At 37.9% G+C, this 26,891-nt stretch overlaps 1 protein-coding gene across 1 annotated transcript in view; it reads right to left on the bottom strand.

Annotated features, from left to right (window-relative positions):
• Positions 1-745: 745 nt before the first annotated feature.
• The window catches only part of SPAG6 (sperm associated antigen 6), a 37,424-nt gene continuing 11,278 nt past the window's right edge, over positions 746-26,891 (bottom strand). The window contains exons 3-11 of the mRNA XM_040593573.1: positions 26,075-26,241; positions 22,508-22,691; positions 15,737-15,942; positions 14,686-14,859; positions 12,082-12,234; positions 9,569-9,760; positions 8,157-8,273; positions 5,245-5,390; positions 746-3,048 (exon numbers count right to left, since the gene is read on the bottom strand). Coding sequence (XP_040449507.1) covers positions 2,982-3,048; positions 5,245-5,390; positions 8,157-8,273; positions 9,569-9,760; positions 12,082-12,234; positions 14,686-14,859; positions 15,737-15,942; positions 22,508-22,691; positions 26,075-26,241 — 1,406 coding nt within the window. The 3' untranslated portion in view covers positions 746-2,981. The remainder of the gene's footprint in view (positions 3,049-5,244; positions 5,391-8,156; positions 8,274-9,568; positions 9,761-12,081; positions 12,235-14,685; positions 14,860-15,736; positions 15,943-22,507; positions 22,692-26,074; positions 26,242-26,891) is intronic.

Here is a 26,891-nt window from a genome sequence, read left to right as displayed (position 1 = left end):
CATTGTCCAGGGAAGTCCCGCAACAAGAGGCCTAGGACAGAACTGCCTAGCTGGTGTAAAGATGTATTTATGCTACATCTGATTTAGATTGTGCTCTGCACAATCAGATAGATTTGAAGGTTTCCCTTGTGCAATCATTTCCTTTGCCAGGAATCAGAAAAAGACTGTGAAAAGACTGTGAACAAATTGTTTAGGTGTTGAAATTTAACTCTGTAGAATCCTTACAGTGTAATCACAGTGTGACACAGCAGGAGTACATTTGTCAGAGGACTGAAGCCTCTTTGCTCTCTCTACACAAAACATATACATTAGCATTGTATGGTGTGGGAGTGCTCCCAAGCACACGATGCAGCTATGGGTACTGTCGTGGTTTAACCTCAGCTGACAACCAAGCATCACGCAGCCGCTTGCTCAAGCCCCCTCACCCAGAGGGATGGGGAGGAGAATCAGCAAGAAATGTAAAACTCAAGGGTTGAGATAAGAACAATTGAATAGGTAAATCCAAAGCTGTGCATGCAAGCAAAGCAAAACAAGGAATTCATTCAGTACTTCCCATGGGCAGGCAGGTGCTCAGCCACCTCCAGGAAAGCCGGGCTCCATCACATGTAACAGTTACTCGGGAAGACAAACACCATAATGCCAGATGTCCCCCCCCCTCTTCCTTCTTCCCCCAGTTTATACACTCAGCATGATGTCATATGGTATGGAATATCCCTTTGGCTACTTCGGCTCACCTGCCCTGGCTGTGTCCCCTCCCAGCTTCTTGTGCCCCTCCAGCCCTCTCACTGGCAGGGCCCAAGGAACTGAAAAGTCCTTGACTTGCTATAAACATCACCAGCAACGCCCAAAAACGTCAGTGTGCTATCAGGGTTGTTCTCACGCCAAATCCAAAACACAGCACTGCACCAGCTACTAGGAAAAAAATTAACCCTATCCCAGCTGAAACCAGGACAGTACACAGCTCCATGCCTACCCTGCCTCCCATCTGCACTGTGACTGCGTTCAGCCTTCTGCACCATTTCTGTTCTGTTAGGGAAAATAAAGGCTTCAGATCCTTCAAGACTGTCTGGAAGACTTTCCATTACATTTTCTTTTAGAGACTGTATAAGAGTTTATTTTTAAATATCCATAATGTGTATGAGAAAATTATTACAAAAATCTTTTTAATAGACCTAATGTTTTTCTACTAGTGTCCTAGCATTAATAATGTCAGAATATGAACACCAAAACTGAAAAGGCATTTAGTAGAAGCTAGTGAGTTCCAAGACTTTTCACTCTGATGTGTGCTAAGGAAAAAACCCAGCTGGTGGGGTTTCTATACCAGCATTCATGTCACCAAGAGTTTCCATCTCAGACTCCACACAACAAGGTACCATGCATCCCCTGCTCCTCTTGAAGAGCAGTCTGAGGGCATCAAGTACCTCACAGGAGCCGTACAGCCCTCTGTAGAATTAAACTGTTACACAAGATAGGCCATCAATGTTTTTGTGAACTGTTGAAAAATACGCTGACAAGGATAAAAGAAAATAGTCATTTGGAATTTTGCAGAGAAAAGCCACTCTAAATCATTTCCAACTGCAATAAGTTTTTGCTCCTGTTTTATGAGTAATAGAGGAGACTATCCCTGCTTTATAAACTCAATCAGTTAATATGTTTAAGAAAGTAGACAAGTTTGTCTCCTGCGGGGGTTTTCAAATATTGTCTTTCCTTGTGGCTGCCAGTATTTCAACATCCCGTTCCAGAAACACTCTTTATTACTCTTTGGGAAAAAAAAAATAATTTAAAAAAACCCACAAGAAACAGCTGCATCTGAGGAAAAGAAAAATGGTTAGAAGAACAAAAAATGGTAAATTACATTTACATATTAGGCAATACTAAAGGGTTGTACGCTGCTCCCCGCTGCTACAGTACACCAGAGGAATAAGCAGAATGTAAAAGTCTTTTCACTCTACATAAGATTGCAAAAATCTCTCAGGATGTTCTACAGACAAACAAGAGCTCACATCTCCAATAACCTCCACGTCAATGCATTCTGCAACTTCAAGACTAAGTTTCAAGTGTGTTTCAACTCAATTCTGCAGCAATTTCAGCTCTTGAAGAACAAGTACTGAATAGCCTTAGTCCCATCACACGGGTCCCCTCTGAACGTGCTCAGAACTTTGCTAACACTGTTCCTGCAACCAAGCAGTTTTCTCTTCTGAGCTGCATAAATTTGCTGCTGACCCAAATGCAGACGAACCTCGGAGGGTCCTTTGTGCCCATGGAAGTTCTAAGTTCACTCTGTCCTTTCCAAGAAGAACAACAATGCATACACCAAACAGAGTATTGCTGCTTCCCTCCACAGTGAATCCTGCCTGAATTAGAACTTTTGAGAAGATGTATCCTCTACCATGCCAGGACCACCAGACTGTCATATATCATGCAGAATTCAACCCTTTTATCACCATCAGATCTGATTATTTCTTTACGTATAGCAGCTACTAACATGTTTGGAGATGCAAAATCATATCACTTTGCTTTCTGAAAGGTAGCAGTAGGCAACACCTCACCACAGAATGGATTCCATAATTAGAAAAAGCACAGGAGCCAGCTTTTTCCCCCTTCATCAAGCTTGGGAAGCTCTAAACAATATGCAGAGGCAGAAGGGGAAAATGGTTACAGTACTGAAAAGGCTAAAATTTGAATGAGATAACAACAAACCTTTCTTGTGGAAGGAAAAGGAAATGACTGATTCTAAAAAAGCTTCTGTGATAAATCATCACCCCTGCATGAAATTCCATTCATATATGCTGCAAATGGGAGTGATGTCAGAGAAAAACAGAAAGGAACAAAAACTTTGCAACAAACAAGTTTATAAAGAACAAAATACAGCTTGCTGGAATTGCTGAGCTCTTTCAGTAGTTCAAACAGTAGAAGATTTCAGAATCAAACAAGTTTCAACGGCTGTATTTGTATTACAGCTCTATTAAAAAATTTGAGGTTTATAAAACTGGATGGTAATTTTCCACCCTTTCCAGAAGCATCTCAGAATATCCAGGGGAATAATACCTGAAAGAGAAACATTTTGTTTGTGCATTAGACTACAAGGCATGTTCTGTGCTAAATAATGAAACACTCTCTGTATTTCTATTGATCAACAAAAATCCTAGTATTAAGCACTGGTCAAGGAATTCAACAGTAATTCCCCTACAATATTTTAAGAGTCTGCTTTTCAACTTATATTACCACTCATACTTGAAAGTCAGGTTTTCAAAAATATGTTTAGCTTCTGTTAGGGTACGTAGGTAAGTGGCTAGTTTTCAGATAGGTTCAGCAGCCATAAGCATTGTCTTTACTGAGAAATGTAGATGTTAACTTCCTTTGAAATTATGTCCTTTAGTAAAAAAGCATGAGTTTACACAGAACCATAGACTGCCAGACAACAATAGCCTACTGCTGTTTGTCAAACATAAGCACACACCCCAAAATTAATGTGAAGTCTACAACAATGCAAGAGACATTGATTCTAGAACAAAAAAAAATTATCACAATGACCTTCTCTAATACCAACTCAAGGACAGAGATTATCCAGTAGGTTTTCATTAGAGTAGGACTCTATGGTGCCATTGTTGTCCTCCTGTCATTCAGTTGGTTTTCCACAACAGGCCAACTACATGCTTCCAATATGCAAACATCACCAAAACTGCATTTAATACTTGTTTCCCAGGTTAAGAGTATCTGACATTTATTACTGTGTGTTATTCTAAAAACATGCATCTTAGTACATTTCTGGTTTTGCAGGCATGTGAATTGTAATCTCTGAGCCCTGGAAGCTTTAAGTATAAAGACAGAGGAACACACTTCCACATAATGCATGCCTGAAATGTATTCAGGCAGAAATCCCCAATGTTTTCACACTGAAGGAAGATCTATTTACCTTGTTGATTTTCATTTTCTGGGTGATTTCTGCATAATGTAACTCTTTTTAAAACTCATATTAGTTCTCTGATTGAAAGCTAACTTTTCAATGCATTATTATATTCAGTCTGCAAACAGCCTAAAATAACAGGTCTCCAGGACAAACCCAGAGCTGGAGTCTATTATAGCAGCTGTGCCTCAGGCAGCACAACCAACATCAGGCAGTAGCACAAAGAGGCAAGCAGTAGATGTTGGAAGGGGCCCTTTTCTTTATTACATCCCAGCCTACATGAGTAACCTTGTTTCATTTACAGGGGAAAAAATAGCTGTAACAAAGAAACATTAATTACGTCCAGCAAAGCATAAGCAAATGTCCTCTTCCCCTCTTAAGTATAAGCTGCAGAAGAAAGTTTCTTTATGATTTTGCTTTTATCCATTTGACAGCCACTAGCTTTTCTGTGTCAAGACAAGCAGGACTTCATTTTGTGTGACTTTGTAGCTACTATTCGCTGAAGAACTCTGTTGCTATAATTAAAATGATGATGCAGATTTTCAGAGCCTGTAGAGGGAGTGCACGAGTACAACATCGTTTTTCTGTGTTGATAGAGTGAAGGACTGCTAAATGGGTATCTAGAATCTAGGAGGGCATTTCTCTCATTATTACAATTTAAGATGGTGACATTTTGACTGTAAGCTATTTAATAGTGTTTCTGTATTCATTAAGGGCAAAGTTCAACTTGGTGCAGACAGCTGGTGTATGGTCTTTTTATATAACACTTAAGCCTCATGATGAGGCTTGGGGGAGGAAGGGCAGCTGTGGGCAGAGCAACTGTGCAGGAGAGTCTCTGGACCCTCTGTACATGAAAGGAAGTTTCCAATGAGCCTCTGAATACACTAGTTCAGAAAGATTCTTAGGGCAGTCCAGGATGCAACCAAAGATTCATCAATACCTGTATTTTGGAGCCCGAGTAATCCATAAATAAGTTACCAAGTACAAACTGAACATCCACAGACATTAATATGACAGCAGTTGTGCTGAAGCCTCAGTCTGTCTGTGTAGTGCAGGACTGACTTTTCTCTCCAGTTTCCTGCAACAACCTGATTATTTGGGCTTTGCTTACAAAGACATTTGATTCCAAAACCAATCAGAAATAAGAAAGTGTTCAAAAGTACGTGTCTAGCGGTTGTGTTACCACTGGGGCAATTAACCAAATGTTACAGTGTTTTATTAAAAATAAAATTAATGTAGAAGTTAATTAATATTTTAAATACTTGCTTTGTATTGTTCCTGTTAAAAACATCTAACAGTGTTGTAAGTATGAATTTTTAAAATTTAATTTTCCCTACCTTACTATTTCCTCTGGATAGCAATTGTTAATAGTGTTGATATATTCTTGAAGAAGTGACCCAGGCTCTGCTTTTATTTCTTGAACCTTTTTAAGTCCACCAGTTGTTACAAAGAGACGACGTGCTTTACTGTCATGTGGTAACACCTACACACAGAAAAGTACATTAAAAAAAAATATTGTCTTTTAAAGGAACCTCTACGCTACTAGGCTCAAAGATTGCTTATCTGTTTTTAATTCAGAGGATAGATAAAAAGGAACAGAAGTACAACATCTGTAATGACTACTGTATTTTAACACCCAGCTGTACAGGGGAAAAAAAAAAAATCACAAACCAGCCCTTTAAGGTTATAACAATTTAGCATGTAATTTAATACATAACATATATCTAAAATTAATGAATTGAGTATTTCTTTTTACGTAAATAATATTTCTTGAATTATTCCTATGGAGACAGTAAGATTGTAGAGATGAAATAGATAATAAAAACAGAACACTAACATGGAATAACAGCAGCATCTGTTCCACTTAAACCAAGTTATTCAGGTCTTTTATGTCAATTCCCACAGTTTAATTGTAGAGCAGAATTTTATATCATTATAATGATCTAGTATAGATTAGTGCATGAAAACAATACTGAGAATCGTTGCAAGTGAACAATGCAGCCTTGAAGCATTACATGCTACTATTAAATTCCTAGATATTAAAATCCTACAACACACTGTGCAGCCATGGAAGCCTTTTACAAACACATACACACATGCACACAAAGCAAAAAATGTGAAGTTTCTGCAGCCAAAGGGGATGAGAAGCAGAAATGATCAGACAATACATTCTGTGCTCCCTGAGTGATGCCAATATGCAGCTCTGTCCAGAGGATGGGAGGGAGGGAGGTGGGGGCTGGGCCAGGCAAGGGAGAATGACAGCACATAGTCGATAGGCCTACAAGGCTGCAATAATATTTAAAAAAAAAAAGAAGTGTGTGTGTGTGTGTGTGTGTGTGGAGACAGATAATGCAAGACATCAGCTGCATCTACAACAAAACCACATGGCTTTAAAACCAACTCAAGAGTTATATATCACAGGGGCAAAAGCATTTTGTAAGCCCTCACACTGGTCAGACAAATCAAGCCATAAATTTGACTATCTCAGTGTAAAACAAGAGCCTTGAAGGAGGAAGGGATTGCCTAAAAGGCTGAAGCAAAAGAAGGATGAGGCTTCTGCCATGCATATAGGCAAACAGCCTTCATCTCTCTGGTCTCTCTAGGCTGTAAAAAAATCAACACACAGGTGAAGAAAAACACAGGAGCAGCATGACTTCTCCCTATTATATGCTCCACAGAAGTATCAGGAACAACTGTGATCATTTAATTGTGGGCACTGAAAAGACTGCTGTTTCCATGTATTTCCCATAACAAGAACTGCCAAGGAGGAACTAGCAAGGACACGGGATACAGCCCTTTCCCTGCCTTCCTCCTCCACACTGTGACTCCCGGGCTGGATAAGACAGCAGAAAACTCTCTTGGAAGAGACCCTAAAGACAGCAACTCTGAGACACATTCCCTTCCCCCAGTCCAAACTGAGACAGCACAGAATTGCACAGACCCTGAAAACAATAATGCTAAAATTACCCAGTCCAGCACCAAGAATGGATAGCATCCCACTCTGAAGCACAGCTCAGAAATAAGGCTTTTACTGTGCTATAAATAAGCCCACAGAAGTAATGCACCACAGCTCTAAGAACTGCAAATTCCCAAGCTATGGTACAGGAGAGAAAAAAGCTTTTACTGCAGAGAACTTAATTTTAAATGTATACTTCAGAAGAGCAAATGCCAGACAAGTATAGTTAGTTTAATACAATGTAGGAGAAGAAGAAAAACAAAACAAAACATCAGCTGATATAAAAGGTACAGAACCACTTCAACAGCAAACAACATTCAAATCTATACACTGGGTAACCAACTACTGTGCACTCAGCTCATTAACAGCTCCAGTCAGCAGACAAACAAAAGGCACTGGATTCTGACCAAACCTCCGATCTTTGTACAGACTTAGCAAGAAGACAGGACAAACCTAAGTGTGGCAATGTAATCAGAAATCTGCACTACAAACACTAGTGCTTCCAGATCTGCAATAATCAGAACTGAATATCAAGAGTGTTTTACCTGGCTATTTCTAGAAAGAACATCTCACCAAGAGAGCCTGGTACCCCCTGCCGACATTATACTGCAGAGTATCGCACAAAAGATAGTCTATAGTTGAGCAGGATTCCAAACAGCTGGTAAACATTGCAGACACTAGAAATCTCCTGATTAGTTAGCAATTACTTAAATAATCTGGAATTTTTTTATCAAAGTGTATCACTTTTTATGTGCTGCACTCAAAATCAACAATGTAATAACAAACAGTTTCAAATTTTGAGAGGGATGAAAAAAGATCTAGGATTTTTACACTTACTTAATTGAGACTGAATATTATTAACAAGATAGAAGTGGTGAAGCCTTCATACTCTAGATTATTGTAAAATACCTGACTTAAGTCACTCCTGTACAGACAGCTTGTAGTTTATCAAAAACAGATGTGACTGGGATTTATGTGACACATTGGCTCAGTGAAAATATTTGCACGTGAGTTAATATTCCACTTCATCTCAAGAAGCAAAGAAGAAAAAACCACCTTGCTTATAAGCAACTGTTTTCCCAGCATTAGGATGAATTACGGCAGTTTCCAAATGAAACAGTCTCTAGCTTTATCAGACAAAAGAACTGGTTTCTCCAAACCTACTTCTGCAGGGGATGCTTCGGGATCCTGAGAAAACAACTGAGACCTTTGGAAAGATTTCATCTTTGGAAAGATAGCTTCATTGCTAAATAGAAAACCATTAACATATTACCAAGCAGAGCCTCTTCTTACCTTACTAAACTGCCCAACAATATGTTTCATAATATTGGGAGGGGCATCATGCAGCAATGGTTCAAGTGCTGGAAGATAGGTGCATTTCTGAAGGATGTTCTTTAAGGCTTTTTTAGTCTATTGAAACGCAAAATAAAATTTCTCTAGTAAGACATCAATGAAAACAACAAGAAATCATGTTATATATCACTGAAGTCTAATCAAAAAGGCAAATTGATCAGAATTCTCAAAGAGCATTTTCTGAACAAAAAACTATGATAACTATCAGGTCACTTAATGAAGAATCAATTTTCTACTTAGATTTATTAAACCTCAAAACCTACAGTGCATCATATTCTTATTATGTTATCTATGGTCAAAGTAATGGCAATGTACCTTTGACTACAATAAAAGCAGGAGTAGACCCTTTAAGTAAATTGAAGTATCGTAATATAATAAGAAGGCTAAATCAAAACACATTTTAAAGGATTCTATTTTAGAAATGGCTTCCTAGAAGAGTCTGCTGATCTGGGACGTCAAAGTGCAGTACTGTCCAGGGGAAGTTGTACATCAGTGCTTAGTTTCTGAAAACAGACTCAATGTTGACTGCTACGAGCAGTAAAGAACTTCTTGGGTAGGATTATAGCTACGGCTAATTTCACCTTGATATTTTGGTAACTACTGAAAATAATTATACAGAAGTTACTTTACAGATCTGGAATGTTATTCTTCAGTGGAACATACAGAAACATAGTACAACATGGGAGACCATATCCTGTCATATTGTACTCTTCAGCTGGATGGCTTACTGTTGCTCAAAAATACACTTTTACCCAAACTGCAACTCTACTAGCTCCCACACAAGGAAGGCTCTAAACATGAACAGCTACATGTTTTCAAGAGCAGAGCTTTCAATATTTGTTATAGTTTTATTATAATAATAAAAGTGTAAGCAAATTTCCTACAAGGACTATATTTTGTACAAGGTCTTATACTTTAAAAAGAAGTAGATAATTAGAGATTAGTCACAAGAAATTATAGCATTTATGGGTGTATGCAACTGATCTAAACTGGGAAGAAAATAAGGGACCAGACTGCTGGTCTCTCACTGCACTCTCAGTTATGGTAGCAATCATTATTACTCTTCAAAAAGTTATCATTTAGGTGCTTTGCTTTCTCATTAACATAATCCTGGATTTATCCCATTTAATACAGCTTTAAAATGGCTGTATCATATATTTTGGTATACGCCATATACACACCCATTAGGGCCAGCCAGTCCTAACAAATGATACACAGCCTTTGGACACCCTACACCCAGGAAATCCGTGCCTCAATAAACATCAATAAAAGCACATACCATTTAGTAGGTTTTAAGCACTTATACCTGTTGATTACAATAAATATACTGTAGATACTACAAAAATACTTGCTTTCATTTGAAGGTCTTCTGAACTGCGTGTGTCCACATACATAGCAAGCAGTGTAGGTAGCACGTTTGCTACTGCAACAGCACGTGCATGCGCAGGAGTATGTCTTCCAACCTGGCCCAAGGCCCAAGCAGCTGCTGCCTTAATATGATCTTCCTGTTCTTCTAGCAAGCAGGCACACAGTGGTGGTATTCCCTGTATGATCAGTCAAAAGCACAACCTTAAAAAATCTACACCAGGGAAGGACAAGTTTAAACTGATACAAATTGGTAGAAAATATTTCTCTACACTCTTCTAAAATAAGCTATAAGAGAACGTATGCCAGTGGTGTCATTTTTACTTCATGACTATCAAGAATTTTTAATAAATCTTAATAAATCTAGTTAAAGAAAGAGACAAACAGATTCAATGTTCTGACTCAGAAGGCAGTTTGAGCTAACACACAGATTTAAGGGATAAAAGGAATACATGACAATCAGGCTGTACTAAGAATAAAGGCTTCAAGTTTTGTCAGAGTGAAAATAAAAGAATTTCAGTGTTTATGAATTATTAAAGCAGTTTAAGACCAGAAGGGCTCAATCATTGGGTCTTTTTTTTTTTTTTTAATCCACAGCACTAAATTTCAATTTAGCAACCTCTTCTTGAGTCCAGTACTTCATGTTTGACTCATCCAATCACTTCCAGAAAGGGTTTCAACTGTTGATTTGAAGACATCAATAGATGGAGAATATCTCACTCACATCCAGCTGTTACTTAAGTTCTTCTGGTTCAGGGTCACAGTCTTTACCCTTTCTCCACAGGATTATGGAGCTACTCAGTAGCTGGTATTTTATGCCAGGATACTTCAATAGGAATCATTTCATGCTAATTTAGGTAAGGCAAGGCTACTAACCAGAATACCTTTTTCTCCATCCCATGGATAATTTTTTAGTCTTTTCTGCACACTCATAAGGTTTTTTTCAGGATCCTTTTCTAATTACAACAACAGAACTATATACACTAGTACTACAGATAGATTAACCTCTCTTTTCCAATTATGCTTTCACTCTTCAATACCACAAAAGGACTGAATTGTCTGTCTTTTTTGCCACTACACTGCAGCAGACCACCACAATGAAGTGTTTGTTCAGTATGACCCCAAAAATCATTTTACAGAATTCATCCTTTCCAGGATATGTTACTGTTACATCGTAAGATTGTAGATCTGTAACTGCATGTGGTTATGCAACAGTGCATTTCTTTCAAATGGTTCCAGTTTATCAAGCCCTGTCCTCAGCACTACGTACCACTCCAAAAGCTTAGTTTCCCCTAAAGCATTTTTTAATGGGTTTTGGGTTTCTTTTGTGGATCATTCCTTAAAATATCTAATTTTCATAAGAGTTTGAACAGAATCCTATTAAAATCTCTCACTGCACTCTCAATCAGTTATGGTAGCAACCATTATTACTCTTCAAAAAGTTATCATTTAGGTGCTTTCTCATGAACATAATCCTGGATTCATCCCATTTAATGTCAAGCCCTCAACAGCAAGAGCATGTTTGCTTTAGGCATCCCTGAAAGTGGAGAGAAATAGACACATCCCAGACAAGGGCCTCCAGAGAGGGCAAGGAAAAAGTGTCTATTGCTTTAGTTTTCAAATGCAGAAGAGCTTTTTTTTTTGTAATCACTTCTACCTTCCTTGCATATTTTATTGATGTTATGTTATAGCAACTTCCATCTTTTAACTTGCATTCCTACTAGAAGACATTTCTATTCCTCCATCTTTATTGTTTCTTTGTTTCCACTCACACAGTATATTTTAAATGACTGACACAGTGTGAAAATGGGCCAACAATGCTCGGTGAAATTACTTCCTTCCTCCTGTCATTAGTTAGCATTATTCACATCAGAATATTATGTCAGGCACTAATTTCACCTATTGTGAATATTGCAAATTCTCTCCCTTCTATATCATTGCACATTAGAATTTATTTAAACCTGAAAACGTATAGCTTATCTCATTTGAAATGTCACTTGCACAACTGAATCAAACCATACAACTTTAGAAACTGAAGTCTTTTCAAGTCTGAAGATTTCTGTTGTGAGACTACTCTGGCAGTGCTAGCAAAGTCATGCTAGTGCAATGAAGAACATGTCATTAAATATTCTTGTTTCAAAAAGGGTTTTGATGTAGCCACAAATATTCATTTTAAGAGGAAACAGACCACAGAAATTCACTGACTTATTTTCTGTACCCGTGCAATTGCAACACAGAAAAATCATGTATTGTAATACAAACAGATGCTCACAAACTAATCCAGGACATTTTATTAAAGGTTCTACTTCATGAAGACACACTTTGATCAGGTTACCACAATTTCAGCTGTACAAAGCAGCAGTATTAGGAGAAAGTGTGTTTGTCAACAGCAAGTATGTAATTCTGTTACAAAATACATTCTCTGTATATGTTAATGTGTATCTCCTTCTCAGAGTACCACTGAAGAATTCCAGAAACACAATATAAAGTAACAGCTAACCTTAGAGACAATCACTGCCATTGACAGGTTCTCCGAATGAGCTGCTACGTAACCAAGCATCATGATGCCAGGCAGTCTGACAGTCCCTCTGCAGCTGCCAATACAATCAATCACAGCAGCAACTCCACCTGCATTTACTATAAGCTGTGAAAGCTGAAAAGATAAACAGAAGAATTTAAATACTGTGAAGTATCAACAGGCATAAAGCACTACATTAGCAAAGTCTTTAACGTATTGCTCCTGATTTGCAAAATAAAGCTGCAATAACAGTGATATATCATACAAACTGTGGGGCACCAAGTGCAGCATGAATTTCTCAGGAAGGAAGCTGTTTTGCTACTGGTTTTGATTGAGTTTACTGCAAAGAGATTGGGACTCTGAATTCTTGATGCTGTATAGCATGGAATGATACATCCTCAACTCCATTAGTATACACCAAAGAAACATGCGAGTGACAGCCCGGTACATGAATGCTCTTGAAGATGCACCTACTAAGCCAGATATTCTTTCATACTAGTGCCCACTCATTCCCAAGCCAACATCACGTGCTCTGTGCAGGGACAGAGGGAAAGGCCCAGTCCTCCTCTCACCTGCATTCTAGAAAACCTCTGCAGCATGAAAGCCTTTGTGGATCCCCCCACTGAGGCATGAAGCCAGAGACAACCGTCACGGGTGTGCAAAACAACTTGGACTACACTATTCTGCCATGTTAGTGTACTCAGAGAGGTGTCCAGGGAACACACTCTATGGGCAATGGAGTTTGCCCCAGAATGCCAACACAGCCTTGCTTACAAATTATAATCAAGTTATGCAACACATTTCTCCCCAAAAGGTATCACTTCTCACATCACTTGAAGGACAGTAGTAGGGTATGTACGATAGCAACAGTGAATAGAAATTAAAATTATTTTATATTATGCTTATTTTCTTCTATCTTTTTAGGTATATCCCACTTTTCCCAAAGATTCCACAGCAATAGAAATTTTTTTTTAATATTTATTAAATATTAAATAAATATTTTAAGAAATAGCTTTCTTAAAAGTCAAAATTAAATGAACAATACTGAGGAATGTGGATTTCCAATGCAGCTGATTCCTATAAACATGAAATCCACCCTTGCCTTAGAGCCTTTAAGAGGGCATTGTTTTATTCATGAAACAGCTACATGAAATTTAAAGTTATAACTTAGTCATCACTAGCTGCAGTTCATAATCGTGTGAACAGCTTTTCCTAAGTCCTACATCTGGCCACAGCCACGTGCACTTAGATGCACAGAGCTGCTGCATAGACTCCCCAGTGCTGTGACCCTCAGGCCCTGCTGCAAGTCCCCCAGATCCTGACCTTCACATGAATTTTACTGCATATGCAGATATGCAGATAGAGAGCCGAGATCCAAAAGCCACAACGCTCACATGACTGACACAACCAGCTCCTCTAGAAATATTATTTGTCAATCTGTCTCTGCTGCAACATGTGTTGCTTGAATAGAGTTGCTCAGAGATGGACACAGATCACCGTCACTCTGAAGGTGAATAGTTAAATATGGATTGTGACTCGCAAGTCACCCATACACTTCCTACAGCTCCTTTAGAGAGCTGCTAGAATGGCCAATTCCCCTTGCATGGAGGATCCCGTGCTAGCAGCTCTTGTGACTTCACCTGCAGCCTTGAGAGTCTGGCCTCACACTTCCAGCTCTAGTGCCCTGCTTTGATAATGATACTTTCTTCACTTTTTTTGAGAAAGTGAAGTTGCATTGTTCATGAGAGGCAGAGAGAAAGCAGGAAATGTGACAAGAGTGTAACCTTTAATCACCAGCAGCTTAAAGACTAGTAGGCTGAAGAAACAGCACAGTATTAATGTTTAAACACTTCTCAGTTGTTAAGCTAGTATCATGATTTTGAAATAGCTGTGTTCCACAAATACACTGCTTGTATTTTATTCCAGTCATTTTTAGAGCCTTTTAATTACCTCTATGGTCCGACAGATTAACAAAAGTTATAATTCCTTGGTTTTCCTGTTTCTTTTCTATTGACTTTGCCAAACATCCCCCACCTTTCTGTATCAATTACTGGCAAAAATGCTGCTAATGCTGAGACTCCAATTATAAACTCAATCTAATAAAAGAAACTACCATCAGTTTAATAATAAATAAAAGAATTTTTGACCTTCATTGTCATTGGAAAAATAATTAAAATGTGATCCCAGCATCCCAGAAGATTTTTAAAAAAGACACACACTGTCTATTATTGTTATAGGATGATCTTGTAATTTATTAGCTGGTATCACGACTTCTGTGAGGCTTTTCTCATGATATTTTTAATATCTAGGACTGACAATACTGTCAGCCTAGAACTCCCTCTCTGTGCAGATATCTTATGGAATGAGGGAGGTAGGTATACATTGTATGATTCCTAGTTTCTTCACCCAATTCATATTCAATACACATCTCATAATATCAGCAACCATTTCCATATTTTTCCAATGAACATGCCAAACAGCTATTTGCCCTCCCTTTCGAAAAGCAAATGACAGAATAATCCTGTATTTTATTTAAAGTGTAAAATCTAATGATATGACCTTGTATTTGCATTTTCAAGGTTTTACCTCAGGCGTATGCTTTGCTATCTCTCTAATTAAAGTTGCACCATTTTTCTTGACATATTCATCTGAGTCCTTCAGGCATGTGAGCACAACTGGGAAAATTTCTGCTTCAACCACCAACTCTGCAAGATCCACTGAATGCTTTGCTATTTGGCTTAGAGCTGACAGCACCTGACGCTAGTAAATAAAAATTGTTATAAAATCAATAGTATACAAACATCCCACAACACACACTCCTCCTGCACACAAAAAAATCTATTGCATCAAGGAAAACAAAGCAGGATAGGGAAAACAATTACAGCTATTTTACAATTCACTGAGTCAATTCATGCACGAATATAATGGCACAGAACATTCGCTGGTTCCTGAATAAAAGTTTCTCCTTTGTTTTATCCCATTCAAGCTTGCTACGTATTAAAAAAGAAAATATATATACACCTTTTAAAACTGTAATTTAAATTTAGTGAACTCTACAGAAAGTATCTTTATTTGCCTAAGTTTGGTCTGCCAGATCTTATATCAAAGAATTTTTATCTATTTGTTTGAAGTGGCGTTTTTATATTCTCTTCTGTTTCTGTTAGAGTAAGACAGAAAAATCATATTAAGAAACATTTTTTGTGTCCATTAAACTCTAGTGCTTAAACCTTTGACAACAGCTATTCACATCAGATAGTACATACTAAAATACAATACATTTAATACTAACTGCTTTATAGTATAATCTTAAGTATGCAAACCCTTCTAATGTAACTGAATTGCGCAAATTTTATCTATTGAAAATTTCTGTTGCATTCTTCATATACTATAAAATTAAAAAAAAAAATCATACTTTTCACTTTAAAGATTAGTTTAGCTGCTGCTCACAGAGCAGCAGTTTTTATCCGGTAGCTAAATCTGTGAATATGTTCAGAACTCTTTGTCACTAACTATGTAGTTATATTTTGTTTATGCCCAAAACAAGAGCTTCCTAAATAAATATGCACATCAGTGTCTTTGATTCAATATCAAGTAATGACTGGTATAATGGAGATTTTAAAAAAAAATTTAAATGTACCTTCAGTTTAGCATCAGGGTTCAGGATCATCTGAGCTAAGTGAGCGATAGCTCCTGCATCCACTACTGTCTGTGCTAACTCTGGAGAATGCTTTGAAATATCACTGAGAGTTGAAGCAGCAATCCTTTTCAAAGCAATTTCTGGCTCCTGGATACAGAGCACTAAAAGGGGAACAGCGCCTGCATCCACCACAGCTTGTGACAGTTCTGTAGGTCCAAGGAAAGTAATTAAGTGAGTATGGGTGACTGACCCTTGTGCAAGCCATTTTTCACCCTGACAGATACAGCAAAGGAAAAAGGGGAGGGTGTAGTTCACTGTCTCGACATCTGCATTTCAAATCAGCCCTCCTGGTTTCATAAACCGTGTGGACCAATCCACAACTGAAAAGAATGCAGGTCAATAGATGGACCCCCATTTACATGCACACATTTGAGGTAGATTAGGCTGAAATGGTTTGTTATTCTGTTTTCTTTTTCTTTTTTTAAAGTAAGCAGATGTCAGCTGTTTAAACCCTGGCTATTCTACCCTGATCAATAGGAAAGCATTTTATGCATGGCTAACAACAACAAAGAAAGCCAAAGTACCAAAATTTTACCAACCACCTAATTAGAGAGCATTTTACCCTCTTTAAATGATAAGCAGATATTAGCATAGATCAAATGCCAAAAACAGAAATACAAAAAACATACATAAAAGACTTATCTCACATAAAAGATGGGAAAAATGGAACTTGCTGATCAAAACTAGGCTTTGCTACCATATATGGGACAAGACAGAATTTATACTTTAATCACATGAAAATGTTATCATACACAATTAGACAAATGAGAAATATCATCAGTGGGATATTGTGTGTCTGAGATTAGTACAATATCCTTAACTAACAGCACCTCAAATAAAAAAAATTAAAAAAGAAAAAATCTGAGCATATGATTAGCTGACACTGACAAAAATTACACTGTTAGAAATTCATTAGCTCTCTCCATGTATGCAGCATTAATCACAGTCCTAAAACAAGAATTACTGGATATCATAAGCAAAATTTATACTAAAACCAAGCTGTCCTATTTTAAAATACTGTTGAAGAAGTGGTAAAAATCAGGGGGGATTCAATAATCTATTAGGTTCTTAGTTCAGTTTTGCTACACCTTATTATGCATATCCATTATTATCTTTAACATTTATCTTGACTTACAGTACCATGGCAACATATGGCTGTTGTATTTCAAGACTCTAACTTAGCTTTTGATTTATAGTCCATCCATAAAGAGATTTTCATACTAAGAAAAATATAGCATACTTCATTAAATATACATAGACTAATATAGTTTTTCATGAAATCTGTAAGTCATGTCATTATTACGTTGTTAATATCCAATGTTCCTGACCAGATTTGTTTTCAATTAGCGAGTTATAGCCACACGCTCCAATACATGTGATAAGTCAAATATTTACACTGTGTATTATTTTGTAATATTTTAAAGTACACTACCTCACAAAATTAATAAATAATGCAGTAATTTTTAAACTAATACAAAACCAACCCTTCAAGATTCACTTTTCAAATAACTATTTGACTGACATTTTAGAGAGTGCATCCTCCAAATACACACAAATCGTAAGATTTCAACAAAACCCAAATGCCAGATCTTCAGTTTTACAAATTTGAAATGAAATATACCTGAAACATATCTGAAAACAAACCTGAAAACTAGCTAATCAATGTAAGTGGTATAAGCTACATTCAGCTTTTAATGGAAAAAACATACCTTGTTTCTTCAAATAATATTTTGATGCAATACACTGACCAACAGTCCAGACTAATCCATCTGACTGTGCTTCAGTAGCAGCTTCAGAGCAACCAACACAATTCCCTACAGTCTGCTAGGAGATCCTAGTATCGGGAAAATCACGTCAAGTGGGACAGGATACTACTAGAAGAATAGGTTTCTTTGATGCCTTATGAGCTGAAATCATGAAGTTTGAGTAGGGAGATAAAAAGCAACACCTTAAGGTCACAGCTATGCCCAGGCATGCAGAAGCAACCATGTAGAGCAAACTAAACTTGATCCAATTTAGATCAGCTCTTGTTGTTAGAAGTCTGATATCATTTAAATACTGATGGTTACTGTTGGTCATGGTTAATTAAATGGTTGTTCTTCCAGTGGTGTTTATAAGGTTCACGGCTAATAACTTACCACATAGAGGGCTGCACCATGTATAAAAGACAGACAAGCAGTAAACAGACTGTCAGAAAAACAGGAAAGCTGAGGCAGGGACAAAAGAAAATATAGATCTATTCATCAAACTCCCCTGCAAACTCAGCCCAAAACTACAGTTATAAGTATTAATGATTCTGTGATAATTCTTTTTCTCATGAAGAGGCTCAAATAACTTTCCCACTCAGCAGAAAATCTTTAATTCAGACTATACGCCAAAGGATTCATGAAACTTTGCTATCCAATTACAAAACACAGACAGGGTGGGGAAAAAAAATGAAGGCTCAGAAAGAGTTAAAGGAAAAAATGCAGTTGTCAAGAAGAAATTTTAAAAACAACTATTAGGTCAAAGAAATTAAAAGATTTGGAACAAATTACAAAAAGACTTTTCTGAACACTATGCCAAGACTGCATTATATGGGCAAAGACAAGACCAATAGCTGAAGAGGAGAAAGGAAGCAGAGAAAAACTAATTTATGAACATCATTTAATTCCACGGAAAGTTATGAAAAGCCTGGGCTTGGAACTTCAGTTTAGGATGCAACTCAGTAAACCTGTTCAACTACATAATGATAGCGTAGGACTTCTCCCTGCATGAATGAAGGTAGGGAATGCTGTTCTACATATGCTCAGAGACAAGAGAACCAAGATTCAAAACTCACCATAAATTAGTCGCTTTAGGAAGATTTTAGCAAATGGAGATACTGCAGACAAGACAGACTGACACGGAGGTAGAAGACATACTGATAATGAAAGACTTTGGAGATTAGGACGTCACCAGTTCAACTAGAAGTTGTACTAGAATTGTACAGATTTGTCTCAATACAGAAGTACTCATCACAGACCAAGAAATTCATCCAAAGCAAGTTGAGGGCTAGTCATGAGTTTATGTGATCAGGAGGAGTGGAAAATGAATGAAGAGGAGTTAGGATCCTGACTACATGCCCACTGAAATCAATGCTAAGTCTTACAGGATTGGTCTAAACTGGTTTACGGTGTTAGCAAAAAAAAAAATCCACACTAACATTAGCATGTTGGCAATAACAGCATGAATAATAAAAAAGATTAGGGAGAAAAGATGAAGTTGAGAAAATGAACGTGCAGGTAGTCCTCAGAAAAAGAAAATCAGCTCTGAACAAATGCCATATTCACATAACAGAGCAGCAGCAAAACTTTCTTTGCCTGGAAGCAAATGCAAGTTTCAGTCCAGACCAGGGTTCTCAAACAGACTCTGCTGTGGTAGCAGGTGTATCCACAGGAAATAACAGGTTCTGACCAAAACAGCCACCAATACTGTATTTTTCTGAGGACTGTGTGATCATGTAATGGCCGCATAGGAAGACTAATCCCCACAAGTAGTCCAAAGGCTGCACTTCCTAATCACAGGTTTATGCAGACCACTACAACCACAGTGCTAAAGATTCCACTAGAACCAGTGGGAAAACCTTTCAGCAGGAGAAGGATGCAAGCCATTAGTTATGGGGCAAGCTTAGATCCTGGAATAAGGCAGTTACTGCTAGACTTGAATCACCGGAGAGCTGAGCAACCTGGCCTAATCTTGTAGCTAACCCTGTTCTGAGCAGGAAGCTGGACTAGAGACCTCCTGAGGTCTCTTCCAAGCTGTGCTATCCTATGATCCTAAGAGTACCACTGTATGACAGAAAATGAGCACACCACCACTCTCAGCAATACACTTGAGTATAAACAGTATTGGGGGGGGGGGGGGGGGGGGGGTGTCCTACCAATTTACAATATGCTGAAGCAGGTAAGAGATGATTAATAAATTACTCCTTTTACAGAGGCAAAGCAACTGGAAAGCTATGTTATTTACATACCTCAAACACAAGAATTTTGCATTTTAAAAGTAACTGAATATGGTATTAGTAAAAATTTACAAAATACTTCTCATGGACTGGATGGTATTTTCATGGTATTTGAAACACTTTACACTTTTTTTCAAACACAAATAGAAATAATGAATGGCAAAATCACAGCACACTGATCTGTACACTTTGGAGTAAGAACAGCATCTGAAATTCAGCTCAAAGGAATCTGCCAGACAAAGCAGAACTGCAAGAGCTGTTCCTAGATTTTGGAATCTGACCTGGCAAGATTTCTAGTGTCTTGAAATCTCATGAGACATCTGTCTTGACCTAAAATCTCACAGGCCTTCTGGAGACATCTGTTCACAGAACTGCATTTTAAGAGATTGTTATATGAAGACAGTAGGGAACTTGCTAACCAGAGAATGTTTTCATCAGGGGAAAAAAAAAAAAAAAGCCGCCTTGATTTCTCAAAATTGAAGTCTTTTCATGGGAACATACACCACAGTTCCTAGAGAGCAGCTTTACCAGGTCATGGATGGAATTTCTGATTAAAAGCAGAGAGATCCTCCCATTGCACAGTTATTGCCGAATGCTGGGAGCCTTTGCTTGCATTCAGGGAAACAGAGGTTCACATCCTGCCTGAGACAAATCAGGACTTTAATCTGTCTCCCACATACATCCCAGACATATGTGCTAACTATTGAACTTTTCTTGCTGGGGCAAATAAGCCTCCCTACCCCTCAGACTTCTCATAAGAGGAAAAAAATGAAATCTTGTCTTAATGTTGTCCCAGTTTGGAACTGAAACAGTTTTTGAAACTGAAAAACCTTTTGTGGGTGGGAAAAACATTTCACACCCAACTCTATTTTTAGAGTTTAAGCTGCAATATGTGTCCACAGACGGTCAATGAAAGAGACCCATAACTGCTAAATGTTGCCAACACAAGCATTGTGAGTTTAATCCAGAGTTTCTTGAACAGTAAACACCAGATGTTGATAAGAACAGGTCCATCTATCTTTGTATCCCATCTCAACAATATCCTGTTGCAAAGGCATGCTTGTAGGAGTGTAAGAAACATACCATCACAAAGCGATCTTTCTTCAGCGTAACTCCTCTACTTTCAGTAATCATTGTAGAGACTTCCTGTGACTCTGTTGCACAGGAAGGTGAATCTCCAAAATTGGCTGTGGCTAGGCAGAAACAATTTCTTTCAGGGTTTTGTTTTGTTTTTAACTGACTACATCTAGTGACCTAAGTCCTGATGCTTGCAGCTTGGTAGCACTCATGATTTCAACCTTATTTCTGAAAATGCTGTTATTGCTGGCATAAATTGACAGATATGTACCTATTCACTGTCAGTGAATAAATAATTCATAACCATGGAATAAAAATTTGTACAAGGAGTTTGTTGTTTTCAACACCCTCACATCACCTCCATCTTTGCAGACAATGCCATCACGGAGTGAACTGGATCACCCTAAAGATCAACCAGCATCCATGCAGTGAATAGCATGAATGGCAATTGAAGCGAGTCAATATTGATTTACTAGCATAACAAAACCACAGAAATGTTTATGTTAGGAGTAACACAGACAGATACACTACACACATTTATACAAACACTTTCAAATGACACTTAAATATCTTTCAGATGGAAGCAACAATTATTTTCCACTAAGAGTGGAATTCAGACCCCATGACCAAACAATAAAAGATCTTTACTACAGAGGTGCCCCAAGAATGAATTTGTTCCCCAGAAAGAGCTGTCTGTTAGGAAAGGGCTGACAACTTTGGAGTCTGTCCCATTAAGTCAACCCCCTCGAAGTTGGAAGGGGAAATCCCCCATGCCTTCCACAGTCCAACACTCCATATCAATTAAAAAAAAGGAAAGAAAATAACAGCTTTCAAATTCGGTCTACGTACATTTTAGAGCCAAAACCAAACATAAATGCATGAGTTAATGCTATGATCCTAGAATAAGTTTAACTTTAAACAACATGAACACAAACCATTTCTCCCACCCTTTCCAGACAGCGGTTTCTTCCCTCAGTTCTTTTGATTCATCGCTCTAAACTTTTACTTGAATTCTTTTTCCAGCTATTTATATAGTTATCAACCACGTGGATCAGCTTTTAAATAGGAACATGACACTGCCAGTGAGTTATACAACTGCTTGTGAGACAGCAGCGAACTGCTCGATATCGGATTCCTAGATCTATTCCTGACTCAGAGTATGGTCTACTGGCTAATGATAATATAGTCAGTGCGATGAATTTGGCACATTTATTTTGCAGGCAATGCTGTAAGCTGAATGAAACTTGGTTCTGCCTAGGCTTCTCCATTTTACTATGTATATAAAATAAGAACTAATGTCAAGCAAAAGAAACTTTGCTCCACAGGAACAGTTACACAATACATCAAGATTCTGAAATTTCTTCATGAAGGAGAATAAAGCAGAGTATCATTTCCTGGCCACAGGCCCAATGCATCTCCTCTTAGAGCAACTCTCATAACAGCACTGCTGGTGTCAGATATGCCCGTTTCCCACAAAAGGTACAGCACTGTTGAATTGGTATAGTTAGAGTAGGTTCTTATTCCAATTTAAAATTTCATGACAGTAGAGAAGAAAAAGAATCTTGCTATATTTATGAACATTACAATAATGCAATTTACTATAACGCTTACATAGCATTAAGCTAAAAGATAACACATGTGAAACCTGTTACCTGAATTGTGTCGGGCAATATACTCAAGCGCCCAAGATGCAGCTTCTTTGACTCCAGGGTCAAAATCTTCCAAGCAAATCACAAGCATTTCCAGTGCTCCACACTGAACTATTGCCTGAGCTAGCTGTGGAGAATGTTTAGCAACTGCTCTTAGTACAAATGCAGCTGCTTTCTTGTAGAAACGCTATACAAATCAGAAAGAAGAAAAAAAAAAGCTTTCACTAACATTAAGTAGTTTGAAGCATAATACAATACAGACATGCATAAATTAGACTTCTTTAGTAGCAGCAATGTCTCATACAGATCCAAATGAGGACCACCAGACATCACACAATGAACCTACAGTCCTTCTTTAAGACAGCTCACAATCTAAAACCTGCAGTAAGTGCATAAACAAACAGAAAAAAATGAGAGGACTAAGAGGATATGGGTAAAAGATGATAGTCTAGATATGTCTAAGTGAGCAGTGAACAAGAAGAGCTGCAAAAACAATAGCTCTTAACATATTTAACCAGATTACACAGGTTGTGCAGGGCAAGCTCCTAAAATAGTTCTATGCATCTGTGACACTTGCAAGGTTTCACAATTTCTAATGTATATACCCTCACAACATCGCTATGAGAAAACATTGTTTACATTTACAAACAGGAAACTGAGACATAAAGAATTAGATCTAACAAAAGTGTTTAGGAATTGGATCCTGAAATGCCTAAATACTGCCTAAGCCCACAACTAAGATCCTGAAAACACATCCTACCAAACACCCAACACTGGATGACCCTCCGTTTCAACCAGGCAGACTGCGATTTTATTCCTCCAAGTGTCCAGAAACAGCTCACTTGCAACAGGACTAAGCACCTCAGCACCTCTATCATAAGTTCAAGCAAAATCCAAGGACAGTTAGTCTGCCCCCAGAAGTCACATTTCAGTCTCCTCCTGCAATTTCGTAACTATCATTGCGATGTCCAAGCTTAAGATTAAATTTCTTCCCCTGCCTTACAGTTTCAAAATCCAGAGCCCACTTAAAGTACTCCAGCCAGAGACAACCACATTGTGAGAAAGTTCCTCTCCCTCGTGACGCCACTGTGCAGCAACGAGTGCAAGATTCACTGGGACACAATTGACCTACTGCTATGTCCACGTGCCCAGAGTATGCTCTCCAGCCTGGTAGATCATCCTGACAGACCATCCCTATGGACAAGCTCTAGAGGGCTCTCTCTCCATGTCCAGTTGGCTTTAATCTCTTTCCAAGATGCTTGATTCTCCCCTGCTCTGCACAGGCAGCCTGAGCACTTTACAGTGCTAGATTCCTACTGCCAAGGTACCCAAAACTTAAACAATGCAAAGCCCACATCCCTTTTGGATCAAGTCCAGAGAAACAAAGAACCACATGAGTACTTTTGTACATCCTGTAAGGTGCCCAAACACCTCCAAATGTCTGATCTAAAGCACTAAGGCACAGCAAGAGAAGAGTATCTGCAGTGGCTCCATCAGAAGCAAAATGGACCCAGGCCTACGCCCTGACCCTGAAGGAAAGTGACACAACATGCCACATCCATCCACCTAAACTCCTCGGCCCTCAAAGCACAATAGCCTCATCCATAATACTGGAAACTGTCCCTGCCTTGTGCTATCCCCTAAACCACATCCAGGGATTACCAAACAGTTTGATGGCTGGCGTTGGCTAAAACCATATTAGGGAGCACGTTAACAATTAAAGAGCACTGTCATCTTCCAGTGCTCAAACACATGCCCTGGTCCTCCTTAGCTTACCGGTACTCATCTAATTCCTTAATGCCAAAAAAAAACCAGTTTCCTAAGTTAAGGCCTACGAGCAGGTACATTAAACATAATTTACAAGCAAAGCATTAAACATCATTTAGAGGAAACAGAAATTATGGGAAACAGTACAGACAAATGGTCAAATCCCTAGCTAATGTAAGTTATCGTAAGTTTTGCTGAACTCAATGGAGCTACAGTTGTTTACACCAGTCCGTCTGTGCAAATACAGGTATGTTATTTCCGTTACATAACTATGCTCCCGGCAAAGAAAAAAACACTTCTTTGTTTTTATTATTCAAAACACATTTATTTACAAACTCTATTCATGGGCACAGTCAGAACACACTGTAAAACTGTATTTTGTTCAGTTTAATTGACAAAACATTGATTTGGGATATGACCCTGTAACAGTTCTCCATAAATCAGCAGAATCAGTATTTGCTCTGTGCTCAAATAATCCGATCCTTATAGATGTTGATACACAAAGAGCGAGTGGAATGGAAACTTTTTTTTGCCTATGGGAAGCAACAAACTGCATGCGTTGCTAAACTCTGCATGAACTGGATAATGAGTTTCCTTCACTTGCCCTCAGTCACCAAGGCATAGTAGGCTTTCCATGACCTCACACTAATCTTGCTGCTGCCCCAAGTGATTCTGAATTACAGCCATCTCTATGTAAGGACAGCACAGGCAGTAACATGGAAGACATAAATCAAGGTACTCGAGCTAATTTAGTGAGGGCTTTGAGATGTAGCAGGGGGGTAGTTTCCAACCCAAAAGAGAGGATAAAGAGTTTTGTTCCCCTTCTTCCCTTAAAAATAGAAATAACCAAAATGGTTATAAACTTGTCTAACTAAAACCTTAACTTTCTTTCCATAATAGACTAGTATCAACATCAAGGTTTTTCTTTAGCTTTTGGGGTTTTTTTAAGATTAATTGTATAGGCAATGACTTATATCCACCAAAAAATATGCAATGAGTATTTTTGTTTTCCTCAAATGACTCAAAATGAAGATATATAGTTTTCCAAATTGATTTCCATTGAAATCCTACTTTTCCTAAATCTAATAAATCAAAACTGCAACCTAAGTATAGCTGTGATATCAGTGCACATAAGTCTCAGCTGACTCTTTCCAGTTATTAGGAACCTTATTTCAAAGTATTTCTGTTAATCTAGGTTAGAATCACTTGCAAAATCAAAGCTGGGATATATGCAAAACCTGAAGAAAAATGGCAAGGGAGAAAAAGAGACCACCAGATTTATTTGCATTGCAATTGTGACTACACTTGTTTGGTTTTTACAAATATGAAAACCTTTCAGCATAATTTCCTGTGTCAGTAGGTTGATATTTCTCATGCTACAGACTTCCAGAAGACTACATTTGGATATATTAAATATTTAATTATAGAAGTTCAGGTTTTTATATGTATTTTACAAGTATTTGGTATTACCGACAACTCCTAGTCAATTACCACTACAGCTTTCAAATCGTCTCGTTTTTAAAGAGGGACCTTTTGAAAACACAACAGTGCCATGAATATAGTTCTTATAGTGCACTAAAAGGTAAGATGACTTCAAATAAGCTTGACTTCAAAATATCAAACTTAGGCACACAGTACACACTGATCTCTCAGGGGTTCAAACATACATGCATGTTGCCTGTGACTTCAGTACATTTATTGCTATATTAGAATAACAGCAGATAGCTAATACAGAAATATTTCCCTTTCCCTGTGCAATAGTTTAAAGAAAAAATATTACTTAAGAAAACAATGATGCCTTACATTCTGCTCAGACAATGAACACACGAGCTGTGGAAGAATGTCTCCCTTCACGACTGCCTCTGCCAGGTCATCGTTATAATTGGCAAGTCTCCCAAGAGCCAAAGCAGCAGTCTGTTGAACAGTTGGGACAACATCCAGCAAAAGAGGTCTCAGCAAAGATATTACACCTGAGTTATACCAAGAAGAGAAAAGCTCATTTAGTAAGCAGAATTTTTTCTAAACTTTTGCCTTTATTGATAAAAACCCTCTTCCAGGTAATAAGAACTTGTAGGAAATCCAGGTGTTCCACTGAAATTAAGCTGGCACTTGGATAGCAGTGCTGACACATAGCAAAGTTTCTGCCCATTTTTCATAGGTACAGAACACTTCCGAAATTTAAAAAAAGTCACATGTAGAAATAAGCTATATGCAAACATCTTAAAGTATACACAAGAAAATAAGGTATATTCAAACATATATAAAATGCATGTGTTAAAGTATGCACAGGAAACTTCTCCATCTGGAGGTCCGAGTGAGCTGACATTGGCACATCACTCATTCAGCATGCCAGCAGAACCTCTACATTGAATTACACAGAAGTACATTTCATCTGTTATAAGCAATGATTGATTTGGGGACCAATATCCATAATATATTACAGTCCAGACAGAAAAGTTGTAGATTTTCTTATCATGTTATTATTTATGTGTCTTCACTGATGAGTCCACTGTGTATCAGTTAAACATGAAAGAATATTAACCATCCTCTAAGGTGGTCTTACAATACATGACATTATAAGTGAGGTAAGCAGCTGTGACATGAACCATTAGCAGTTATG

The sequence above is a fragment of the Falco naumanni genome, chromosome 4, assembly GCF_017639655.2.
Source record: "Falco naumanni isolate bFalNau1 chromosome 4, bFalNau1.pat, whole genome shotgun sequence".
Classification (NCBI taxonomy): domain Eukaryota; kingdom Metazoa; phylum Chordata; class Aves; order Falconiformes; family Falconidae; genus Falco; species Falco naumanni.
The sequence above is the reverse complement of the archived record's forward strand: the minus strand, read 5'-3'. Positions and strand labels throughout refer to the sequence as shown.